We start from the raw sequence: 18,729 nt of genomic DNA, 5'->3' as shown, positions 1-18,729 counted from the left end.
CTGTGTGTTTTAGATTTTTGTGCACTTTTGTGTGTCTGTGCACGCACTGGAGTTAGTGTAGTGTAACAGGTCTTGTTTCCAAATGACCGCCCACCAAACAAAAAAGCTCTCTGACTCAGTGGCTGTCCTGTGGCTGACTCCGGGAAGATGCACGGGTCAGTGGCTCTGATGTGGTTCAACTGTGAAAATTGGCAGAGGGATTGGACATAAAAATATGAATAGTAGGACGCAGCAGTAGAGAAGAAAGATGATAAAGCCTTTTTAAATTATGGAAGAAGAAGGAAAAGATAAGGAGACGGACTGGTGGCTTTTGCTTGCGTCTGCCATGAAATCTGACAAAGGAGGAATTCAGACACACATCAGCAGCAGCGGCAGCAGCAGCGGGTCTGTTCTCAGGGTGTCCCACTGCTGTCAGAGGGAGACAGTTTATTTAAGTTTATTAAGCTGTTCTGAAAACAGGGAGTGGATCAATCCCAGCTCCCAGATCAACACATGATGTGAAGGCTCGCTGGAGGCCGGGGGGTCTGAGTCAGCTCATGACTTCAACTGTTGGATAAAGATCCCTATGAATTAAACTGCATGCTGGTTTGCTCTGGACTTTTTGGGTTTGTGCCCATTATGTTGAGCAAACATCATGTCAGAGGTGCAGCTGAACTATTTTCATGCAGGATGTTCTGTTCAAATGCTGCATAAGATTCTTGTTTTTGGTGGCTTTGTGTTCACTTTTCTTTGCTTCTGGGCTAATGAGCAATTAGCAAACCTGTTTCCTGTCACTCCTCCCTGATGTTGTTGTTTAGTCTGGTTAGTAACAGGCATACCACAGTAAGGTGTCAGATTGATATCAACAACCTGTGAAGCAAAGTGACAGAAAACACGGGAAGCTAAGCAGAATCAGCATCTTTGACATGACTCCTGGGGTTTGTTTGGACTTGTCAGCCTGACCTTTGCCCTCTCTGCCGAAACGCTGAACTTGCGCCCCCTCTGACATTTGCCCCCTGACCCTGTGCAGCCATGGAGGGGTTGGTGAATGAGCTGGGAGTTCTGCTGAAGATGCTGGACCAGGAGAACCTCAGCTCCTCCACCCAGGAGAAGAAGACATCAGTGTGGAACCTCCTGCAGCAGCTACAGCCATCAGGTCAGAGAGAAATCACTGACACAGTGACTGTTCATGCAGTATCGTGGGGAATGTTTGTGCATTTCATTGTACTGAAGTTGTTCACTAAATGTGGACTAACAGCCTATCACACAATGTTAAAGAAAATGAAAAAAAATTGGTGGATCCGCCCCCTGACCCATATCACATCCTTCCAAGTTTTGTGGTAATCCATCCAGTATTTTTTGTGTAATCCTGCTAACTAACAGACGTTGATAAAGACTCCTTCTTGGAGGAGGTAATGATTGCAGCATATGCATAATCCATTTTTTGTTTTGCATTTATCAGAATCATCTGCATCCATTCATATAGATTTGCACCCTTCCTATCCTCTAATGCTGATCATGTTGTTACCACGCAGGAAGTTATTTAATGTTTTCCTTTTTCTCAGTGCCAGGAACAGACTACATCTACATGAACTCAGCAGTTTACAGAAATGGCACCAGCTTTGTCGAGTCCCTCTTTGAGACATTTGGTGAGTTTAAGTTTCAGCACAGTGCTGCAAAACACACAGCATTGTCGTCATAGAAGCTGCACTGATTATGTTTTCTTCATAGAGAAAAGAAGTGGGAGTGTAACTGTATGTTTTCATTTATAGACTGCGAGCTCGGAGACCTGAAGGATGATGTAGATGATACCAAGGAAGACAAGAACACCCAAACTGACACTTTAAATCAGGCAAGTTGCCAAAAGTTCCACACTCCCTCTCCCTTACAATATATATCAATTACATATGAAATCCTGGAGGTTTGACACTGCTTGTGTGGGTTTGTGTTGTTTGATGTCCATCTTGTCAGCAGTCAAATCCAACTTTGTATGAAACTATTACACCTCTAAACAAATGACTTATGGAGGCAAAGCAAATAAAAATGGGGAGAGTATTCCTTGTTGTGGGGGTTTCCCGTGCACATGTCACTCTGCCAGCTGTTGGAAGTGTTAAGATGCTGGAATTCACCCAGAGTGCATGTGTCTAATTAATGGATCTCATTTTTAGGCTTTTACTCTCCATTTCTTTGATGATGCATTGTTTTGGGTGTGAAAAAACAAATCGTGCATGGTTGTGGTGGAAATTTGAGAGTTATGTTTTTGTCTCCTTTTTACAGAGCTGTGCAGACTCCCCGGCCCTACACTCAGCGGACTCTCCTCCCCCTCTGCCCACCACACCGCCTCCTGAGGAGTATTACGAGGAGGCTGTACCGCTCAGTCCTGGCAAACTGCCGGAGTACATCATCACACGAGGTCAGCATCCTCCCGCCTCACAGCCATCATGTCATTTTGCTGTAAATACCTCAAAGTCACTGCTCAGCCTTTAAAGCACACACAGGCAGAGGCAGGACGTAACGAAAATTGGTTAGGCCTGTGACGTGTTTTGGTTTACAGCCCATCTACACTGGCATCTGCCATTATCACCATAAGCTCTCTTTTGACGTCTTTGTTTTCTGTTTGTTTTTTGAATCTGTCACGTGTTGGTTACGTCGTCAACACGCCTTCTCACTTACGCTGAATCCTCCGGTAGATCTCCCTCTGTTTTCTCACATGGGCTCATTTGGACGTTATTCAGTTTAACCAAGTTTTTATTCGGGGCCTGGCCGGAGAAACTTGACAGACAGTCTGGAGCCTCTCACTTGGACATAAACGTTTCCACATACATCCCCTCTGGATAATGTCAGGAGATTATCCTGTGTTCAGTGCATGTCTCAAAGCAGCTATATTGACATACTGCACTAGTACAAGGGCACAATAAAACAAAAGCACTAATTATAGATTTTTCTCTCCCATTTGCAGTCAGGTCTAGTCCTCCCAACTCTATAGAAGACGGATATGAAGATGCTGAAAATAACTACCCCACCACCTGCATAAATTCACACCGTAAAAACTCTTGTGAGTCTTTAAGGAATTAACCCTGAAAAGAATCTGATTGCAGGATAAAAACAGACAAGAGATAAACTTAACTTCATGTTTTCTGTCGCTGCTCTCACAGACAATGATTCTGACGCTCTGAGCAGTTCATACGAGTCTTACGAGGAGGATGAGGAAGAGAGAAGCCCTGGTGTCCAACTCACTCATCAGTGGCCTTCGGATGAGAGCTCCATGCCTCCTGCCAGAGACTGTCGCATCTGTGCCTTCCTGCTGCGCAAGAAACGCTTCGGTCAGTGGGCCAAACAGCTCACAGTCATACGGGAGAACAGACTGCAGGTTAGAATTTAGACACTCATAGAAGGATAAATGCTCTTAACTTTCATATTTCTATCCTTAAACCTACAGTGTCCTATTTGTCCTCCTTTCTGCAGTGCTATAAGAGTTCCAAGGACACATGCCCGTATGTGGACCTACTGCTGCCCCAGTGCACTGTGGTCTATGCACCCAAAGACAGCAAGAGGAAGCACCATGAGCTACGTTTCACGTTGCCTAATGGCGATGCACTGGTGCTGGCAGTACAAAGCAAGGAACAGGCCCACAGATGGCTTAGAGTAAGCTGCGCTCTGCTCTGTATTCCAGCTTAGATACATATGTATGTAGTTATACAGTAACACAGCCAGGAGTCATGCTGACAATCACTGGAAGTGGGTTTGGCAAACGTCTAAAGGAATTTACTGTTAAAGGTTGACACATGTGAAATATTCCTGCAGGTTGTTAGAGAGGTGTGCGGTCAGAGCACAGGCCCTGAGGAGTCTGCATCTCCCATCAGTCCAAGAAAAACGGAACTTGACAAGGTAAGTGTGGCAGAGAGGATGTTTGTGTGAGTTAGATCCTGTCGTTTTTATCCTCAACACAATAATTCATCTTCACAGTCGAACTGAGAAAAGTCGGGAGCAGGCTGCAATTGTGTTGTCACCATCAATTTCCTTAAACAACAGTTTGGCTTGACACAGAGTGCAGTTATACCTGTGTTTGGCATCCAGAACAAAGAGGAGATGGTGTGATCGGGTGTTAAGACAGAAATTAAAGGGGTGGCAGGGAGTCGGAGTTGGAACAGGCAGATCCTCTTTTAAAATGTTCTACCTGTCATAACTTAAACTGCAACAATCACAGAGTGAGGAGAGCAGAGCCGCCATTAATTTGGTCAGAGAAACGGCAGCGGATGTTTGTGGTCATGAGAGAATGAAAGAATCCAGGATGGGTATGTGTCCCAGCTCGTCTCAGGGATAGTAATTTAGTTTTAATTCTGAAACTGTGTTTGTGTGTTTCTTCCTCAGAGGTTATCAGCAGAGAGGAACACATCAGATTCAGACAGTGTGGGTGTGTCAGCTGGAGATAACTGCAGAGAGAATGGTGAGACAGACACACACATCCTCAAATCCATACCATTTACCAGCGTTTTCCCCTACTGCGTCTCTCTCATGGTCTTCTTCAGCAGAAGGAGTTTGCTCATGTGGTCAGCTGTGGCTCAGGAGGTAGAGTGGGCCATCCACTAACTAGAGGCTCAGTGGTTCAATCCCGGTATCCATGGGCAACACACTAAACCCTCAAAGTTCTTCCAGTGTTTTAATTGCCTTTAACACCAGATCCTAATCGTCCTTGTCAATCAGTTCTTCTCTCATCATGTGATACGACTTCATTACTCTGTGATGTGACTCTGAAGGTATGTGAGGGGTTGGGCTGGACACCCGCTCGGTCACTACTCGGTTGGGCTTGGGTCGGCCAGAAACAATTATTTCAAATTACTCTCTACCCAGCTGCTGCACAGAGAATACACTATCACAAGAATTGATAACTGGTGATGTTGGTGCTACACAAGATGAACCAAACAAGTTGTATGTCCTAATGTCATAAAAATGAAACTGATGATGTTATGTAATCTATGTGTGCCTGAACACCCTGTAACACAGGCAGTACCTCCTACCATGGATACCTAATGTGTGATAGAGAAGGCACTGTGAATAGTTGCGCTGTATGAATGTGTGTGAATGTGACTTGAACTGTAAGTGGTTGATAAGAGTATAGATATATAAAAATAGTCCACTTAACATTCACACAACATGCGTGTGGAATGAGTGGAGAAGATGGGTAAGTGTTGATGTTTATAGCTCAAGACAGTTGTATGATTGCAGAATTGGATATGAGAATGTTTAAAATAACAATCTGGTTTAATCACCTCGAAGAAAAAAGCGTTGGCTCACATAAGGCATCCATATTTATTTGGATTTCAGCCACATCTTTATTATGAGTTGCCAAGGCGGATATACGAGGGCCTTCAGAAACCTCTGACTCTCCCAGTCATAATTATCACTGGGATGTGGATGTGTAGGCTGTTTACATGTCAGAAAGATAAATGCAGCATTAAGTCACAGCAAAGTTCAACACAGTTGAGTTTTCTCCATGAAAACTGAGCATTTGCTGATGAAGACCATGAGATGCAGTTGATGGCTCTGGGAAAAAAAGCTCGTATTTGTATCTTGAGTTGGGATTAGAATTTTCTCACGGGCTTTCTCTCATGTTTGAAGTAAATTTCAAGTTTCATATTCTGACCAGATGAATTTGGACAAACAGTGGAATCCTTTTGCATGTAGGCAAGGTGAAACGAGGAGCTATCGCTGCAGGACGCAAAATCACTCGCATCATCAGCTTCTCCAAGAAGAAGCCCCCTCGGCCTGGTGATCCCCGGACGCCCTTCGGCGACCCTCGTCAAGGTCAGACCCTGCCTCGCATCACTCTTCTGTTGTCACAAGTTTGTAGAGGCATCATTCTTATTTTCCCTCCTCACAACAAAGGCTACCTGTCGGTGCTGGTGAACCAGATGTGGCGGGAACAGTGGTGCTGTGTGTGCAGAGGCTTCCTGTACTTCTACCTTGACAAGGCAGACACTCGAACCTCTCTGCCTTCACTTCCTCTACACAGCTGTGAGGTGGTGCCGGGGCTTGGACCTAAACACCCTTTTGCATTTCGGATCCTACGCAACAGCAAAGAGGTTGCTGCTCTGGAGGTAGAGTACCTTGATTTTCTTAGTTCGTAGTTGCAGTACTCAGTATTTTAATATTACTTAGAGTCAAAGGACTGTGTGTGATTTGATAAGAGCTGCCCGTAGTAAATAACAGAGAATTATCACTGGACTCCGCAGATTTCCTCAGATTTACAAAGCATTTTATCACCTTTCAGCTCATCGTTTCCCTTTAGCAGGCTTCAACTTTATTGCTCTCATCAACCTTATCTTGAGCAGCATCAGCCAACTGCTTTCAAGAATGAGGCTCTGATAAACGCACTGTAAGCTTTCTGCCCAACACCAAACAGCATAAGCTGCAAGCCAGTCATTGTACATTGTACTTAGCTGCTAAGATTCAAGACATTTCCTCAGGAGGTGGTGGAGACCAAAAACTGAGCAATGGATGTTTTACTTGCCTTAATTTAGAGGCCAGAAACATGAGTTCAGAAGTTGTTTTTAAGGCTTGTTTCAGTGGCCCCATGTCACAAAAGACACTGTTTTCCCACCTGTAATGTTCAAATTCTGGAATTTCAAAACTGATTCGTCCTGTCTCCTTTCAGGCTGGCAGCTCTGATGAACTTGGACGGTGGCTGGGTGTCCTTTTGGCAGAAACGGGCTCTACCACAGACCCAGAGTCACTGCATTACGACTATGTTGATGTGGAAACCATTGCTAATATCCGTGATGCAGCACGTAATTCCTTCCTGTGAGTGAGACTGTCTGGGGGAAAGGGGGAAGGGGGGGGGGGGGGGGGGGGGGGGGGGGGGGGGGCTGGTGGTTTGAGATATTTGGACGAGGTCAGTGCAAGGCCACCAACCAGACTGGGGATGCTTTGACCTCTCTCTGACTTCCTTTGTCCCCTCTCTCTGATCCTAGGTGGGCCACCTCCTCCAGCGGTGCCTCTATAGACTCTAGAACATATGATGAGGTCCCTAATGAGGACATGCAGGTGGGTTGCATGTGCACAGACCTGCACACACTTTCCCAAAATTCACTTAAATCTCCTGTGTCATGCTTTGCTCTAATATGACAAGATTAGAGGCTGTGTGTCTGTGTGTGTGCAGCTGTTTGGGATGGTCCACGTCTGAATATGACACCCCATATCAGTCACCCACACAGACAGACAGTGCTCTGTTACACGCCTTTCAATGCCGGCTTTTTGCGGGTCAGAGACAAAGTACTGTGTGGGCACAGCAGAGAAAAAAAAGACCCAAAAAACAATCAAACTGGTGACAGCAAAGCAAGAGGTCAGGGCACTTTTACAGCCTGTAAACCTCTTTCTTAACCTCACTGCCCCGCACTTAAACACTCACCCCCTCACATCCTACAGACACAAACATACACACCTCAGCGGCCTTAAACCAATAAATCTAAAGATTAGTTTATTGCTTTGCCTTTTTTTTTTTCTCCCTCCTCATCCTTTTTTCACCCTTCTCACATTTGTCATGTCCTCCCTCCGCTCCTCTGTACTCCACCCAGTCAGGGGAGAACCGCAGGCCGCAGTCTGGGAATCAAGGGAAGCGGCGCTCAAGTTTCTCAAGCAGTGACTCCGACAGAACTAAACCATTAGTTTCCCTCAAGCGGACTGGCTCAAGTAAGTGTGATTGGTTGGTTTTCCACTGCTGTACTTCAATTGGTCTTTTCTTTAGCAAAGCCTCATGCACAGTAATTACAGGAGCTTCTTATTCAACTGGTGGATTTCAATTAGAGAGACTAACACATTAGTTTGTCAGGGAAATGTATTCTATGTCTAAGGTGCATAGAAGCTAAATGCAAATTTACCTAAGGTTTTAATTCTTGAGGCTTGTTCTACCAGCCTGCAGCCTGCACATGTGGGGTTTAGCATCTTTGTTCTTCTAGACTAGACGATGATTTACATATGCAAGTAGCTGTTGCAGTTATATTTCACAAATAAAAAAGGGGACAGTGTTACTCTCATCTGTGGGATATATGTTTTGTAAAAAATGCACTGATGTGTAGAATGGCTCTTACAAATGGATAAAAGAACGACAGTGTCTACTAGCTTCATGAATGTTTGTTGTTGTTTTCTGCCCTTTTATATGGATTGTTTCTTGTAAATGAGCCACGTTTTAGTTTAAAAATATAAAATTTAACATGTTCTTTCAAACGACAAGGCCTGTGTTATATATTTTGTACTTACTTAAGTTTTTGTCCGTTTCTGCTATAACTTCTGGGGCAAAGAAGTATGACGAAGGAAACACACACTGCTAGCCAGTCAGTTTCATGAAATCTTATTAGATTTGACTTCTCAACTTTGCGCCCCTCCATTTCCATCTATCTCTAAATACATAAATAAATTGAAACTATAGCAGCCTGCTGCCCTTTGAAGGAAACAACTAGTTTTACAGATGATCCATTATAATATAGTTGTGTCACACAGCAGTCATATATTCCAAAGCTCTAGTTTTATTGTAACTTACACTATTCATACAGTCACTTCAGTGGTGTGCCAATTCACTGACAGTCGTAAAATCTAAGCTCTCATCCGGCTCAATATTCCCTCTTCTCTCTCCTCTCAATCATCCTCTTATTTTCCATCTATAATCTCTTCCCTTCTCTCTGTGCGCTCCCATTAGCTTCACCGTGTCAGTCGGACTCTAACATTACAAATAAAGCAGTTGAGCGTCCAGGGTTTAGGAAAGTGATATTGGTGCGGTCAGACAGCTCAGTGCTCTTCTCTGCGCTGTTTCACAGCCCTTCACTGTGACACATCAAAGAGCCGGCGCTCTCCAGGGCTGAAAGCTTCAGGATGTAACCTGAGATTTATTGGACACTCACATTAGATCCGCTGGCTTGCCTCCTTGCTCTACAGGAGACTGCATGTGTTTATCTTTTATTTGTGCATCATATCTTTGTTCCCTCACAAACATTCTTGAATAATGAAAAAGGTCACATTAGAGTGCTACAGTTTTGTATGACTTGTAGAGGTGGTGTCACTCCCTTCATGTAAAGAGTTGCATATTAAACATAACAAGAAGACTGAACACCATGAGACGTTTTGTCTTCTTCCCATAACCCCTGCACGTCTGACCTCTCACCTTTGCTCCCTACCAGATGCCAACCAGTATGGAAGGTATGGGAAAACACGAGCGGAGGAGGATGCCAAGCGTTATCTTAAAGAAAAAGAGGAGCTGGAGCGGGAGAGAGATGGGATACGAAATGCACTGGTGACCCTACGACAAGAGAAGCAAGAGCTGAAGGAAGAGTTAAAGACAGCCTCTGGTACGGAGATTTGAAACAACAGATGCTACTCATATAGTTTTTGGTCATCTCTGGATTTCACTCCGAATTTTCGAAAATCAGAAAAAAGTGAACCTTTTTATGTGTTGACTGTTCTCTTTTTTGTATTTATGACATATTTGAAGGATACTCTAGTATTGAATAACGCCTGTGCACAAAGCTTGAATATCAAATGCAGACATCTCTGCTCTGTATGCGACATTGACCTCTGTTATTAAAGGGCCATGTGAGCGGAGAGTTTCCCTACAGGCCTCAATAAACCATCTAATTGCTCTTATTAAAACTAAATTCCTTCTAAATCTAATTAAATTCATCTAGTTTCACATAGTGCCACATGTACACTCTAATTTCAGATAAGCTCTATTAATTTAATATTATCAGTCAATTGTTTCTCAGTTTCTCAGTAAGTATTTGACGCTTTTATTTGTCTTATAAGATAGTAAACTGAATGTCATTGAGGTTTAAATTGTTGACTGGACTAAACAGGCGATTTAAAGAAGTCACTGTGGGATCTGGGGATAAGCACAGTAATCAATCATAAAAATAAAAGTTTGAGCAATTGATTTTTTATTAGCACACCTGGTTGAGCTTACCTGCAGCGACTTGACCTTTTGCTGCATGTCTTTGCCACATTCTTTGTCCTATAAATAAAGACAGAATATTACAAATATTAAATATTTGAAAAAAGAAACTATCAAGTCAATCACTAATATACTTTACTTTGAAAGCCATCTTGTATTTAGAGGACATGTAAATACAGATTCTACTGTCGTAGTCTTAGTTTGTCTCATTGTGTTGTATATATGTTTTATACGTCCACGTGTTTGCAGATAAGAGGAAGTCCTCCCTGAACAAACGTGTGTCCCATCTGGAGGAAGTGTGTCGAGCTAAGGAGGCAGAGAGGGTGGACCTGGAGCTGCGACTCACTCAGGTCAAAGAAAACCTGAAGAAGAGTCAGGCAGGTGGCGCGCTGGGTGCACCAGTCGAGGCTAAACCACCTGTTAAGGTATATTTTGTTGTTGCATGTGGAAAGATTTGCTTACAAGCACACCTGTGAATACATATTTCTATTTTCCTCTTTACTTTTTTGTGTTCAGGCCTCCACCAAAAAGAAGCAGAACATCTACAGTGAGTCACTGCCAGTAAATTGTGCCTCAGAAATACGCAGGAGACCTCCCTCTGTCTATGCTTCTTCTACAGGAACTGTCATGCAGAAAGCAAAGGTAACAATCATCCAGTTCTTATTTGTCTATTCTTCTTTCTTTATCAGAGAGGATGAAAAATAGAACAGCAGCATGTTTTTATCATCGAGTGAGTTTTACACAAACAAATTATCTGTCTAGGTTTGTGTGTGTTGGTGCTTTTTCATTTTGGACATTTACACCAAAGTACCTGCATGTGTGAATGTATTTTATGTGATTTTAATCAAATTGGATTCTCTCACAACACGTGGATGTTTAATTATGTTTTATTCAGCCACTATTACCTACATAACAGCAGGGCTGGGCCGTTTTTACAAGTGAATACGATATAAGAGGTATTCTCTTTGGAGACGGCAGCTACATACATCAATGGAATAGAATAGCTGTCATTTTCACAGTGATTGTACTGTTTTTCCAGATGTTTACTTGGAAACTTGAAACGAAGTCAGTGTGATAAACTACTACATTATGTTACTTGCTACTTGGGCGTTTTGAGTACGTGTAAACAAAATAACTTCTGCGACTGAGTGGAAGCCAAATGTATTTATAATTATATGTTCTCATTATTGAGTAATGCGGTGATTGCCTTTGGCTTACTTGAGTGTTGTGATAATGGCTGTAGCTTGCAGTGCTACACAGCCATTAGTCCATAAAATAAATTATTTAGCCTCTTGATTTGCCTTTTTATGTTATTATATGTAAAAATGTTGCTGTTTACAAAGCTGTGTTGTACTATTGAGGATTATTTTTATTTAGTTTGAACAATAGTGTCTAGCACAGCCATTTTGCTACATTACTATAAATTAAAAATTACTTATTTAGCATTTTTCTATATAGTTGTTTGTAGACACATTTCTCTATTACATACGACTATGCTAACTAAAATTGTTTCATTTGTTGTTATGTATATTCAGTATAGCTTATTACTACACTTGTTTGAAATTCATTTCTTGAAGTAAATCTCCTAACCTTTCTATTTCTTCAGGAATGGGAGTCAAAGAAAGGAACCTAAAAGAAGCATCATAAAAAGGACTGATGCACCAGGGTGGGACTTTTTTCAACCTGTTATCCCACAAAGGACAACATCCAAAGCACAGAAATTGACTGTAATGAAATAATTCAGCCACTAGGTGGAGGTACATCCCACTGAATACTCTCTCCTATCTTCCTCAGAGGACTTCACATTATTCATATCCAAATATTTTCATTGTCTGTGGTTCAAACAGAAACAGAGAGAAGTCGTATGTTGAAGAAAGACCCATGAAAAGTGTATTAAAGAGCACAGCAAGTGTATAGAATGCACCGTTGTCATGGAAAAACAACAGAGGATTGTGTTGGAACCAGTGTTGCATTAAGTAAAATGTGAACGTGCCACATGGGTAAGTTAAACTAAGACATGTAATGTGTTGGAAAAGAAGAGGATTAGAGGGTAGTTTAAGCCATGATGTGCCTTTTAATGTGACGTATTGTTTTTATGTTCTGCCTGTATATACTGAGCCACGACTACTGTTTTATATACTTTATTCTGTTCTACTGGACAATGTTTTCCTTCTCATCATCATGATGATTTACCCGTTATGAGTTTTCAGCTGCAGTGCTGTGGATCGATGGTGCATTCAATATTTTTTTATTGCACTCAGGTCCTCTGACATTTGAAGCTGTTCAGTGAATATCTGCCTAATTATCTGGCTGAAACCAGACCCTACATCTTCTTGACCTCGCTATAGAAAACTGATTGACTAACAAAGTGGTGCTATCAAGTGATACAAACCATCTTTCTGAACCTATTGATGTCTTTTGCACTTTATCGTTCTTCCACCTGGATAAGAGAAACCTTTTCTTATTTCCTCCTCCATAAATTACAATAGAGATTCCTTCATTAAAATTCACCAACGCATGATCAGCTACTGACTTTTAATTTCATATGAGATGCTGTGAAGTAAGTATATAGTATATGATCTCATAAAATCACCATACGAAAGCTAAAACAAGCAAAAAACACATCTACATCAGTCACTTAATGAAGGCAACTCAATGGACCACAATATAGTGTGGTGCTGTTCAGGCAGCCAGGTAACTTATTTGTTATATGGATCCGTCAGCAGTCATCACTTTTACATGTTTATCTTTTGGTAGCCATCCATTCACATGACAAACAGCTTTCAATACTGAATATAATGTAAAGCTGGTTCCTCAGCCCAAGCAGATTGATTTTCATTAATTTGTAGCCCTATTGAGGGACAAGCAAGTTTTCTATGTATGGTACAAAAAGGTTGCATGGTCAGTTGTGATCCAGGCAGTGGTGACTGGTATTGGGTCTCGAATGAGGAGGTAGATCAGCTTCACAATGGTGACATTGACTAAATGCAGCAGCTTGGAACCAGCGCTCAGAGAAAGAGATAGTACAGCCAATAGAGGATATTGACAAACAGGAACGCAGTGGGGAAGACTGTGCGGGCGTGGCGATCAATGTTGTGTGGGTTTTCCACAATGAAGACAGACGCCACCCTGCGAGACGCATCCTTCACCGAGGACAGGCTACAACCCTGTCCCGACACCTTCTCTTTGGGTCCAGTGTCGCTCATGGCATCACTCTTCACTGAGTGCTCCGTGGGCTCCACTGCGGTGGAGCTGATCACCACAGACTGGTTGGGTTGAGTGGATCTGACGATGGGGATGGAGCCATTTCCGTTGGACTCGATGAACTCCTTCAGAAGGTCCTAACAGATGGACAGAAAGATGGACTTAACAATGTCTTCATCATGTAACGTGAAAATAATGCTTTTTCATCTCATGTTTCAGTTCAAACGTTCTCACTCTGTGTAAATCCTCGATGGTCTGGTGCTGCACGGTGTAAAAGTGAGCACAGGCATACTCCAGCAGTGCGCCAAATATGAAGGTGAAGCAGATGCCAAGGTAAACATCTATGGCCTTAATGAAGCAGTTGGCATTGGGCAAAGATGTCCGGGCGCCCATCATCAGAGTAGTCATGGTCAAGACTGTGGTCACGCCTGTAGAACACATTACAATGTTGTCTTATACATAATCCTTCTATGGTAGTCAGTTCAGACATTTTTTTGCAGCCCCTCCTCATCTTTGTCAGATTTTCCACTTCCCCTTATTTATCTAGCGGCTCACTAATCCAGTTTCTGATCGGCCAGTGGTCTGAGTAAACAATCTAATCATCAAGATGCGTGTGGTTAACTATGGTTGCACTGAGGTAGTGATGTGTCAAATCAATGCAGGATAGTAGAATACATCTCTGAGCTTGATTCACTGAACTGCATCATTGGTAAAAGCTGCTGCCTTAGTTTCATAACTATGATGTATGACTGCAAGAGCCGTAGAGTTACTGGGATTAAGACAAATTTAAATGCAATAAAATTATTCTCCATTAGATGAGGGGCACAGTGGAATGGTGGTGTCTTGGTTACAGGTTTAAATCCCAGTTCAGCTGGGATCTTTCTGTCTGGAGTTTGCATGTTCTCCTTGTGTCTGGTTGGTTTTCTTTGGGGGGCAAAGTCTAAAATGTATGAATGTGGGAGTGAATGGTTGTTTGTCTGTGTGTGGTGGCTCTGAACAGAGTGTGCCTCGCCTCTCCCCAACTGCCAGCTGGGATTGGCTCCAGCTCTTCCAGTGTTGTTCTACAGTTGATTGATGCATTAGCATATGTGAATCATATATGACCAAATAGGGACAGTATGAATCACTACCTAATTCGCTTTATGTTGTACAGTGGAAGTTATTCTTCTTTTTGTGCCAAAATGATATAACCTGAACATACAATAGATTAAAAGTAATATATTGTACTGACCAATGCAGGTTCTAGCAGGCACAGAGGACTGGCTAATCCAGAACGAGACCCAGGATAGAACCACGAGCAGAATGGAGGGAACATACGTCTCCAAGATGAAGAACAACACGTTCCGACGCAGCGCAAAATGCAGCACCAGCTTTGGGTATTGTCCTGTGAAGACACATAATGAGATGTTGAAGACAGTGTGTTACATATGTGCTTTACCTTAGGACCCTTCTATATAACTCCATGGCTGAGGTGAATTCTGGGAGTTGAAGTGTTGCACCTGTTTCATACACAGCCTCCGACACTGATGTATAGTAACTCTCGATGCTGTACTGAGCCAGACGCAGCGTGTTGAGACCCTTCACTGAATCATTCCCTCTGGTCCAATAGAACACCACGTCCTGCAGGTTGTAGCCCCCTGATCACAAACAAAGAAATGAAGTCATGTTGAATCTGACCTGGCGAGCAAGACATTGTCTCTTAAAATTGATACTCACGACACTGATGATGATGAGATTGATGAAAATGGTGATGAGGAGGTGATGAGGTTGTGGTGGGGGGGCTGATGGGGGCTCACAGGTATTACTCACAGCTCTCCAGCTGCAGAGTGCACACCTGTCTGTCCATGGGATACTTGGTCAGGTCCATGTTGCAGGCGATCGTAGCCGTGATGCTGTGGTGTGTGTTCATAGAAAAAGAGAAAAAACCACATTGGCAACCTTCAAAAACTCTAAAATCGTTTGATGTACAACAGGGTAATTAATAATTGCTGAGCATGGAAAACTCTCTGCCCCTGAGCAGATAAAGACTCATATCTGAAGTGCCAACATTTCTGTGCATGAAGCATTTATTATATAATGATAATATTTTCAGGGCGTTTGAATCTAAATTCTTCTGTTCATGTATTATTTCTTACAAAGCAAAAATGTAGGTTCCTGATGTGTTGCTGCAAAAAATGTGTTATATTGGAAAAAGTCTGAGTTAAGTCAGGAATCAAAAAGCTTTCCTACTAAATCCCTCGCAGTTTCAAAAATGATCCTCAGTTCCCTGCAGAGAACTGACCTCAGTGTCCTCAATAAAGCTGTCTGGTCACAATAAGGCTTTCAGTCAGTAACACACGATAAAAGACGTCATGATACATTTCTACTTTGGCCTGGAGGGACTCTGCAAACATTCACTAACACAATCTGAACTATTTGAGGGACATGAATTCAGAGAAGTTAAACTTTATGACTGAATGATGATAAATAAGAGTTTCTTTTAAACCCAAGGCCAATTCACTGTTGATTAGTATGACAATCACGAAACAAAAAATTAGAAGAATATGTTGTTGTCTTCTTATCTTCCAACATTCTCAATGACTAACCTCCTTTCATTTTCTATTCTGTCAGGTCAGTCTTTCTCTACGAGCTCAGCCTAATCTAAAAAGCTTATCTTGTGAGATAAGCAGCATCAAATGTCAGTAAATGTCAAATCAATACATTGTAACCTCTTAGAAAAAGGTACCGAAGTGCGTATAGAACAGTCCCATTGCTGAAGATGCGTATGAGGCGGTTTTCCACCGTGACGTCATGCAGGAAGGAACGCTTGGAGTCTGGGATGAAGGTGTCCGGGATCCAGAGGAGTGACACCAGACGTCCGTCCAAACTGACGCTCTCGTTTCCAGGAAACACCAGCCTGGAATCACGCCAGCGCTGACGCAGGAAGATGGTCGCAGTGTAGTCCTGAAAAGATGATGTAAACCACCAGTCATTTGTCAAGTCATTCATTCATCTTCCCTCAGTGGCACAGAAAAGCTGATAGGGTCCCATACCATATTGATTTCGGAGATGGCATCGATACTGGCGATATCAAGGCTCATTCCAATTTCTACAGGACCCTCTTTCAAAGACAGGGAGAGAGCAAATCAGTAAATTTTCAATGAGGGGCCTTGAAAGAAGAAGGCCACTTAAAGAATGTTAATGAAACAATCACTTTTCCAGCTCCTTCCTACCATTAAAATTAGGTCTGAGGTAGCGGTTGTATCCTTTCATCAGCTTCTGAATGGTTGGCTGAAGCTGAGAGTCATTCCACTCGCCCCAGTGATGGTTATGGACCATACAAGCACTGATGCAAAAGAGAGAGAGGGACAAGAAAAGGGTGAAGGAGGAAAATGGACAAAAGCCGTTTGTATAGAGTGTTTGCATTTCCTGTCAATATCAATATCGGTGTGTGGTGTTGGACCTGAGGTCACTCACTCCTCTGCGATAGTCAGGCAGAGGATCATCAGCGTGAGCGGCTGCACCGACATTGTTGATCAGCAGGGCAGAGGTCAGCAGCTCTGGCCAGGAGACACAGGTCCACAACATGAATCACTGACCACAAATCACACATTTTAATGGGATAGAGCAGTGTCACCATAGTGTGGCAGCACCTCAACCAATACGATCACAAACCTCAGAGGAAATCTGCAGCAGAACCGTTCTCACCTTTGGGAGTTTTAATACTGGGGGGTTCTCCCTGCACCAATGCATGTCAAATTTACAGGAAGCTTGTATCGATTTCCTCCCCCGCCTCTATGAATGTATTAATGACTTCTCCATTTTGGCACACGCACTCAATGATCCAGAGGACATGGTATTTATTTTCTTTTAACTTGCGCTAACCGTAACTATGACTCTACTTAATCCTAATTTTCCCTTAATCCTAACATTACCCATGGCCTACTTTAATCCTAATCCTAACATTACCCTATTCTTGATATTGCCCTAATCATAAATTTATCCTAATCCCAGTTTTTTCCTAATCCTATTATAACCCTAATCCGAACATTATCCTAGTCCTGATATTACCTCAAAACCAACTTCACCCTAATCCTAATATTATTTTATTCCTATCCTTACTTTTCCTAATATTTATCTAATCCCAAACCGACCCTACTCCTAATATTACCCCAATGATTTACATTGTGTTGTTGTCTCTGCATGGAAGACAAATCTCCCCAATTAGACAACAGGTTTAGTTCCCCACAGAATACAGAATACCTTAGACACACACGGCAATAACCGCAGTGTCTAGATAAGGACACAGCTGTTTTTGTGTGTTTCCTACACACAAGTGTGTCCTATAGAGTATGTCACCTGCTGATGAATGTGTCCACTACCTCATGATTTATTCACAAAGCCTCACCCATAACTTTTCCTGTATGCAGCTCATCAAGTATTTCTGGTGGTTTCTCACCACCTCCCCTCTCTGTTTCAGATGTCACTGCAAGTGATTAACCCCATAATGCTGTCATACTTTCCTCTCACTAATCAGATTCTATTATGCATGTCTTTGTGTCTCCAGCTATTCCCAGAGCACAAACATTATATTGACATGTTGCTAGAACCTTAGAAAAGCAATACCATTAAATATTCAATGTATTATTTACACAGCATAGAAGAAAACTGATTGTTTTTCCATCCTAATGGCTGAAATGACAGTCACAGAACATAAGTGATAGGATATAATTATAATTTGTTTGTCTCCACATTGCAGTCATGATTATTTCATGCCAACATATTTTTCTTTTTTCATTAATTTTCCTGTGTACTACTTTGTAATTTACATGTCAGGTGATTTTTTTTTTCTTCGCCTGTTTGTGCTTCATCTTCTCTCATTCCTCTTTGAGTCCACACTTCATCAATCTTTTGTTTGTAAGTCATGTTTTCGCAAACTACAGATTAGTATATTTGTCCGCAGTATCTTTTTTCTTTTCTTTACTTTGGCGAAAAGTGGCATGCACACACTGAGAAACATCTCATCGTCTTACAAGTGCACCATTCATTCATTTTCACATTTTTCTATTTCACCTACCTGTTTCAGTCCTCTTGTTTTCTTTCTCCACCTCAGGTCACTCCTCTTCTGGCTCTGTTCCTTCCTTTGTTTTCTCCTCCACACTCCTCTGTTTTTTCCCTCTGTGATTGTTCCCCTTCCTCTACTTACCGATTAAATCTCAGCGTTTGCTCCCATTCACCAATGAATCACAGCTGCCTCTGTTATTTGGTCCTGGTGTGAGTGGCTACTGGTTGTTTCACTGTTTGTGCGTCTGCCTCTGACTCTGCACATCTGTATTCCTCTCCCCACAAAGCCACTGTGCACCCCCACAACTCCCCCTCCTCCTCTTCTGCTCTCTCCCTCTCTGTTTATGCCATTCACCCTCTCACTTACGCTGCATCTCTCCCCCTCTTTTTTGCACACACATTAACGTCAAGTTTGATTGCCTTCACCACTTCTTTATTTTCTCATTCCCCTCCTCCCACATCTTCTCCCTCCCTTTATCTCTACCTACCTTCGCTTTCCTCCCGGTTGCACCGACACCAGCACCTCCCTCTGGGCTTCAAAGCTCCCCTCTCTCCCATTCCGACAT

At 42.5% G+C, this 18,729-nt stretch overlaps 2 protein-coding genes across 6 annotated transcripts in view; one reads left to right on the top strand and one right to left on the bottom strand.

Annotated features, from left to right (window-relative positions):
• afap1l1a (actin filament associated protein 1-like 1a) overlaps nucleotides 1-12,440 on the top strand; it is a 25,890-nt gene extending 13,450 nt beyond the window's left edge. For all 4 annotated transcript variants that reach the window (XM_069531761.1, XM_020084256.2, XM_020084246.2 and 1 more), the window contains 18 exons: nucleotides 1,010-1,135; nucleotides 1,545-1,628; nucleotides 1,752-1,831; nucleotides 2,257-2,392; nucleotides 2,939-3,034; nucleotides 3,135-3,349; nucleotides 3,445-3,624; nucleotides 3,784-3,867; nucleotides 4,351-4,426; nucleotides 5,665-5,784; nucleotides 5,866-6,077; nucleotides 6,635-6,780; nucleotides 6,951-7,023; nucleotides 7,554-7,668; nucleotides 9,150-9,317; nucleotides 10,166-10,341; nucleotides 10,433-10,558; nucleotides 11,523-12,440. In XM_069531761.1, coding sequence (XP_069387862.1) covers nucleotides 1,012-1,135; nucleotides 1,545-1,628; nucleotides 1,752-1,831; nucleotides 2,257-2,392; nucleotides 2,939-3,034; nucleotides 3,135-3,349; nucleotides 3,445-3,624; nucleotides 3,784-3,867; nucleotides 4,351-4,426; nucleotides 5,665-5,784; nucleotides 5,866-6,077; nucleotides 6,635-6,780; nucleotides 6,951-7,023; nucleotides 7,554-7,668; nucleotides 9,150-9,317; nucleotides 10,166-10,341; nucleotides 10,433-10,558; nucleotides 11,523-11,549 — 2,238 coding nt within the window. In that variant the 5' untranslated portion in view covers nucleotides 1,010-1,011 and the 3' untranslated portion in view covers nucleotides 11,550-12,440. The remainder of the gene's footprint in view (nucleotides 1-1,009; nucleotides 1,136-1,544; nucleotides 1,629-1,751; nucleotides 1,832-2,256; nucleotides 2,393-2,938; nucleotides 3,035-3,134; nucleotides 3,350-3,444; nucleotides 3,625-3,783; nucleotides 3,868-4,350; nucleotides 4,427-5,664; nucleotides 5,785-5,865; nucleotides 6,078-6,634; nucleotides 6,781-6,950; nucleotides 7,024-7,553; nucleotides 7,669-9,149; nucleotides 9,318-10,165; nucleotides 10,342-10,432; nucleotides 10,559-11,522) is intronic.
• Nucleotides 12,042-18,729, bottom strand: gabrp (gamma-aminobutyric acid type A receptor subunit pi). 2 transcript variants are annotated; one of them, XM_069531763.1, is made up of 10 exons: nucleotides 18,177-18,729; nucleotides 16,563-16,659; nucleotides 16,333-16,445; nucleotides 16,153-16,220; nucleotides 15,846-16,063; nucleotides 14,930-15,012; nucleotides 14,620-14,757; nucleotides 14,352-14,504; nucleotides 13,355-13,548; nucleotides 12,042-13,257 (listed from the first exon to the last, which is right to left on the bottom strand). In XM_069531763.1, exons 3-10 carry the CDS (start codon nucleotides 16,436-16,438, stop codon nucleotides 12,925-12,927), a joined length of 1,293 nt encoding a protein of 430 aa, XP_069387864.1. In that variant the 5' UTR covers nucleotides 16,439-16,445; nucleotides 16,563-16,659; nucleotides 18,177-18,729; the 3' UTR covers nucleotides 12,042-12,924. The 2 variants fall into 2 exon arrangements, with proteins under 2 accessions (XP_069387864.1, XP_019939837.1); XM_020084278.2 differs by having other exon boundaries at nucleotides 16,577-16,659; nucleotides 18,177-18,728.

The sequence above is a fragment of the Paralichthys olivaceus genome, chromosome 9 (assembly GCF_024713975.1).
Source record: "Paralichthys olivaceus isolate ysfri-2021 chromosome 9, ASM2471397v2, whole genome shotgun sequence".
In the NCBI taxonomy this organism is placed as follows: Eukaryota; Metazoa; Chordata; class Actinopteri; order Pleuronectiformes; family Paralichthyidae; genus Paralichthys; species Paralichthys olivaceus.
The sequence above is the reverse complement of the archived record's forward strand: the minus strand, read 5'-3'. Positions and strand labels throughout refer to the sequence as shown.

What these genes read in the sequence shown, in the direction of transcription:
- gabrp (XM_020084278.2), bottom strand. Translation starts at nt 16,629, where the DNA reads ATGTCGGTGCAGCCGCTCACGCTGATGATCCTCTGCCTGACTATCGCA. An exon ending in TGCCTGACTATCGCAGAGGA is followed by an intron (nt 16,446 to 16,576) that starts GTGAGTGACCTC and finishes CTTTTGCATCAG; the next exon opens with TGCTTGTATGGTCCATAACC. An exon ending in CCTCAGACCTAATTTTAATG is followed by an intron (nt 16,221 to 16,332) that starts GTAGGAAGGAGC and finishes TGTCTTTGAAAG; the next exon opens with AGGGTCCTGTAGAAATTGGA.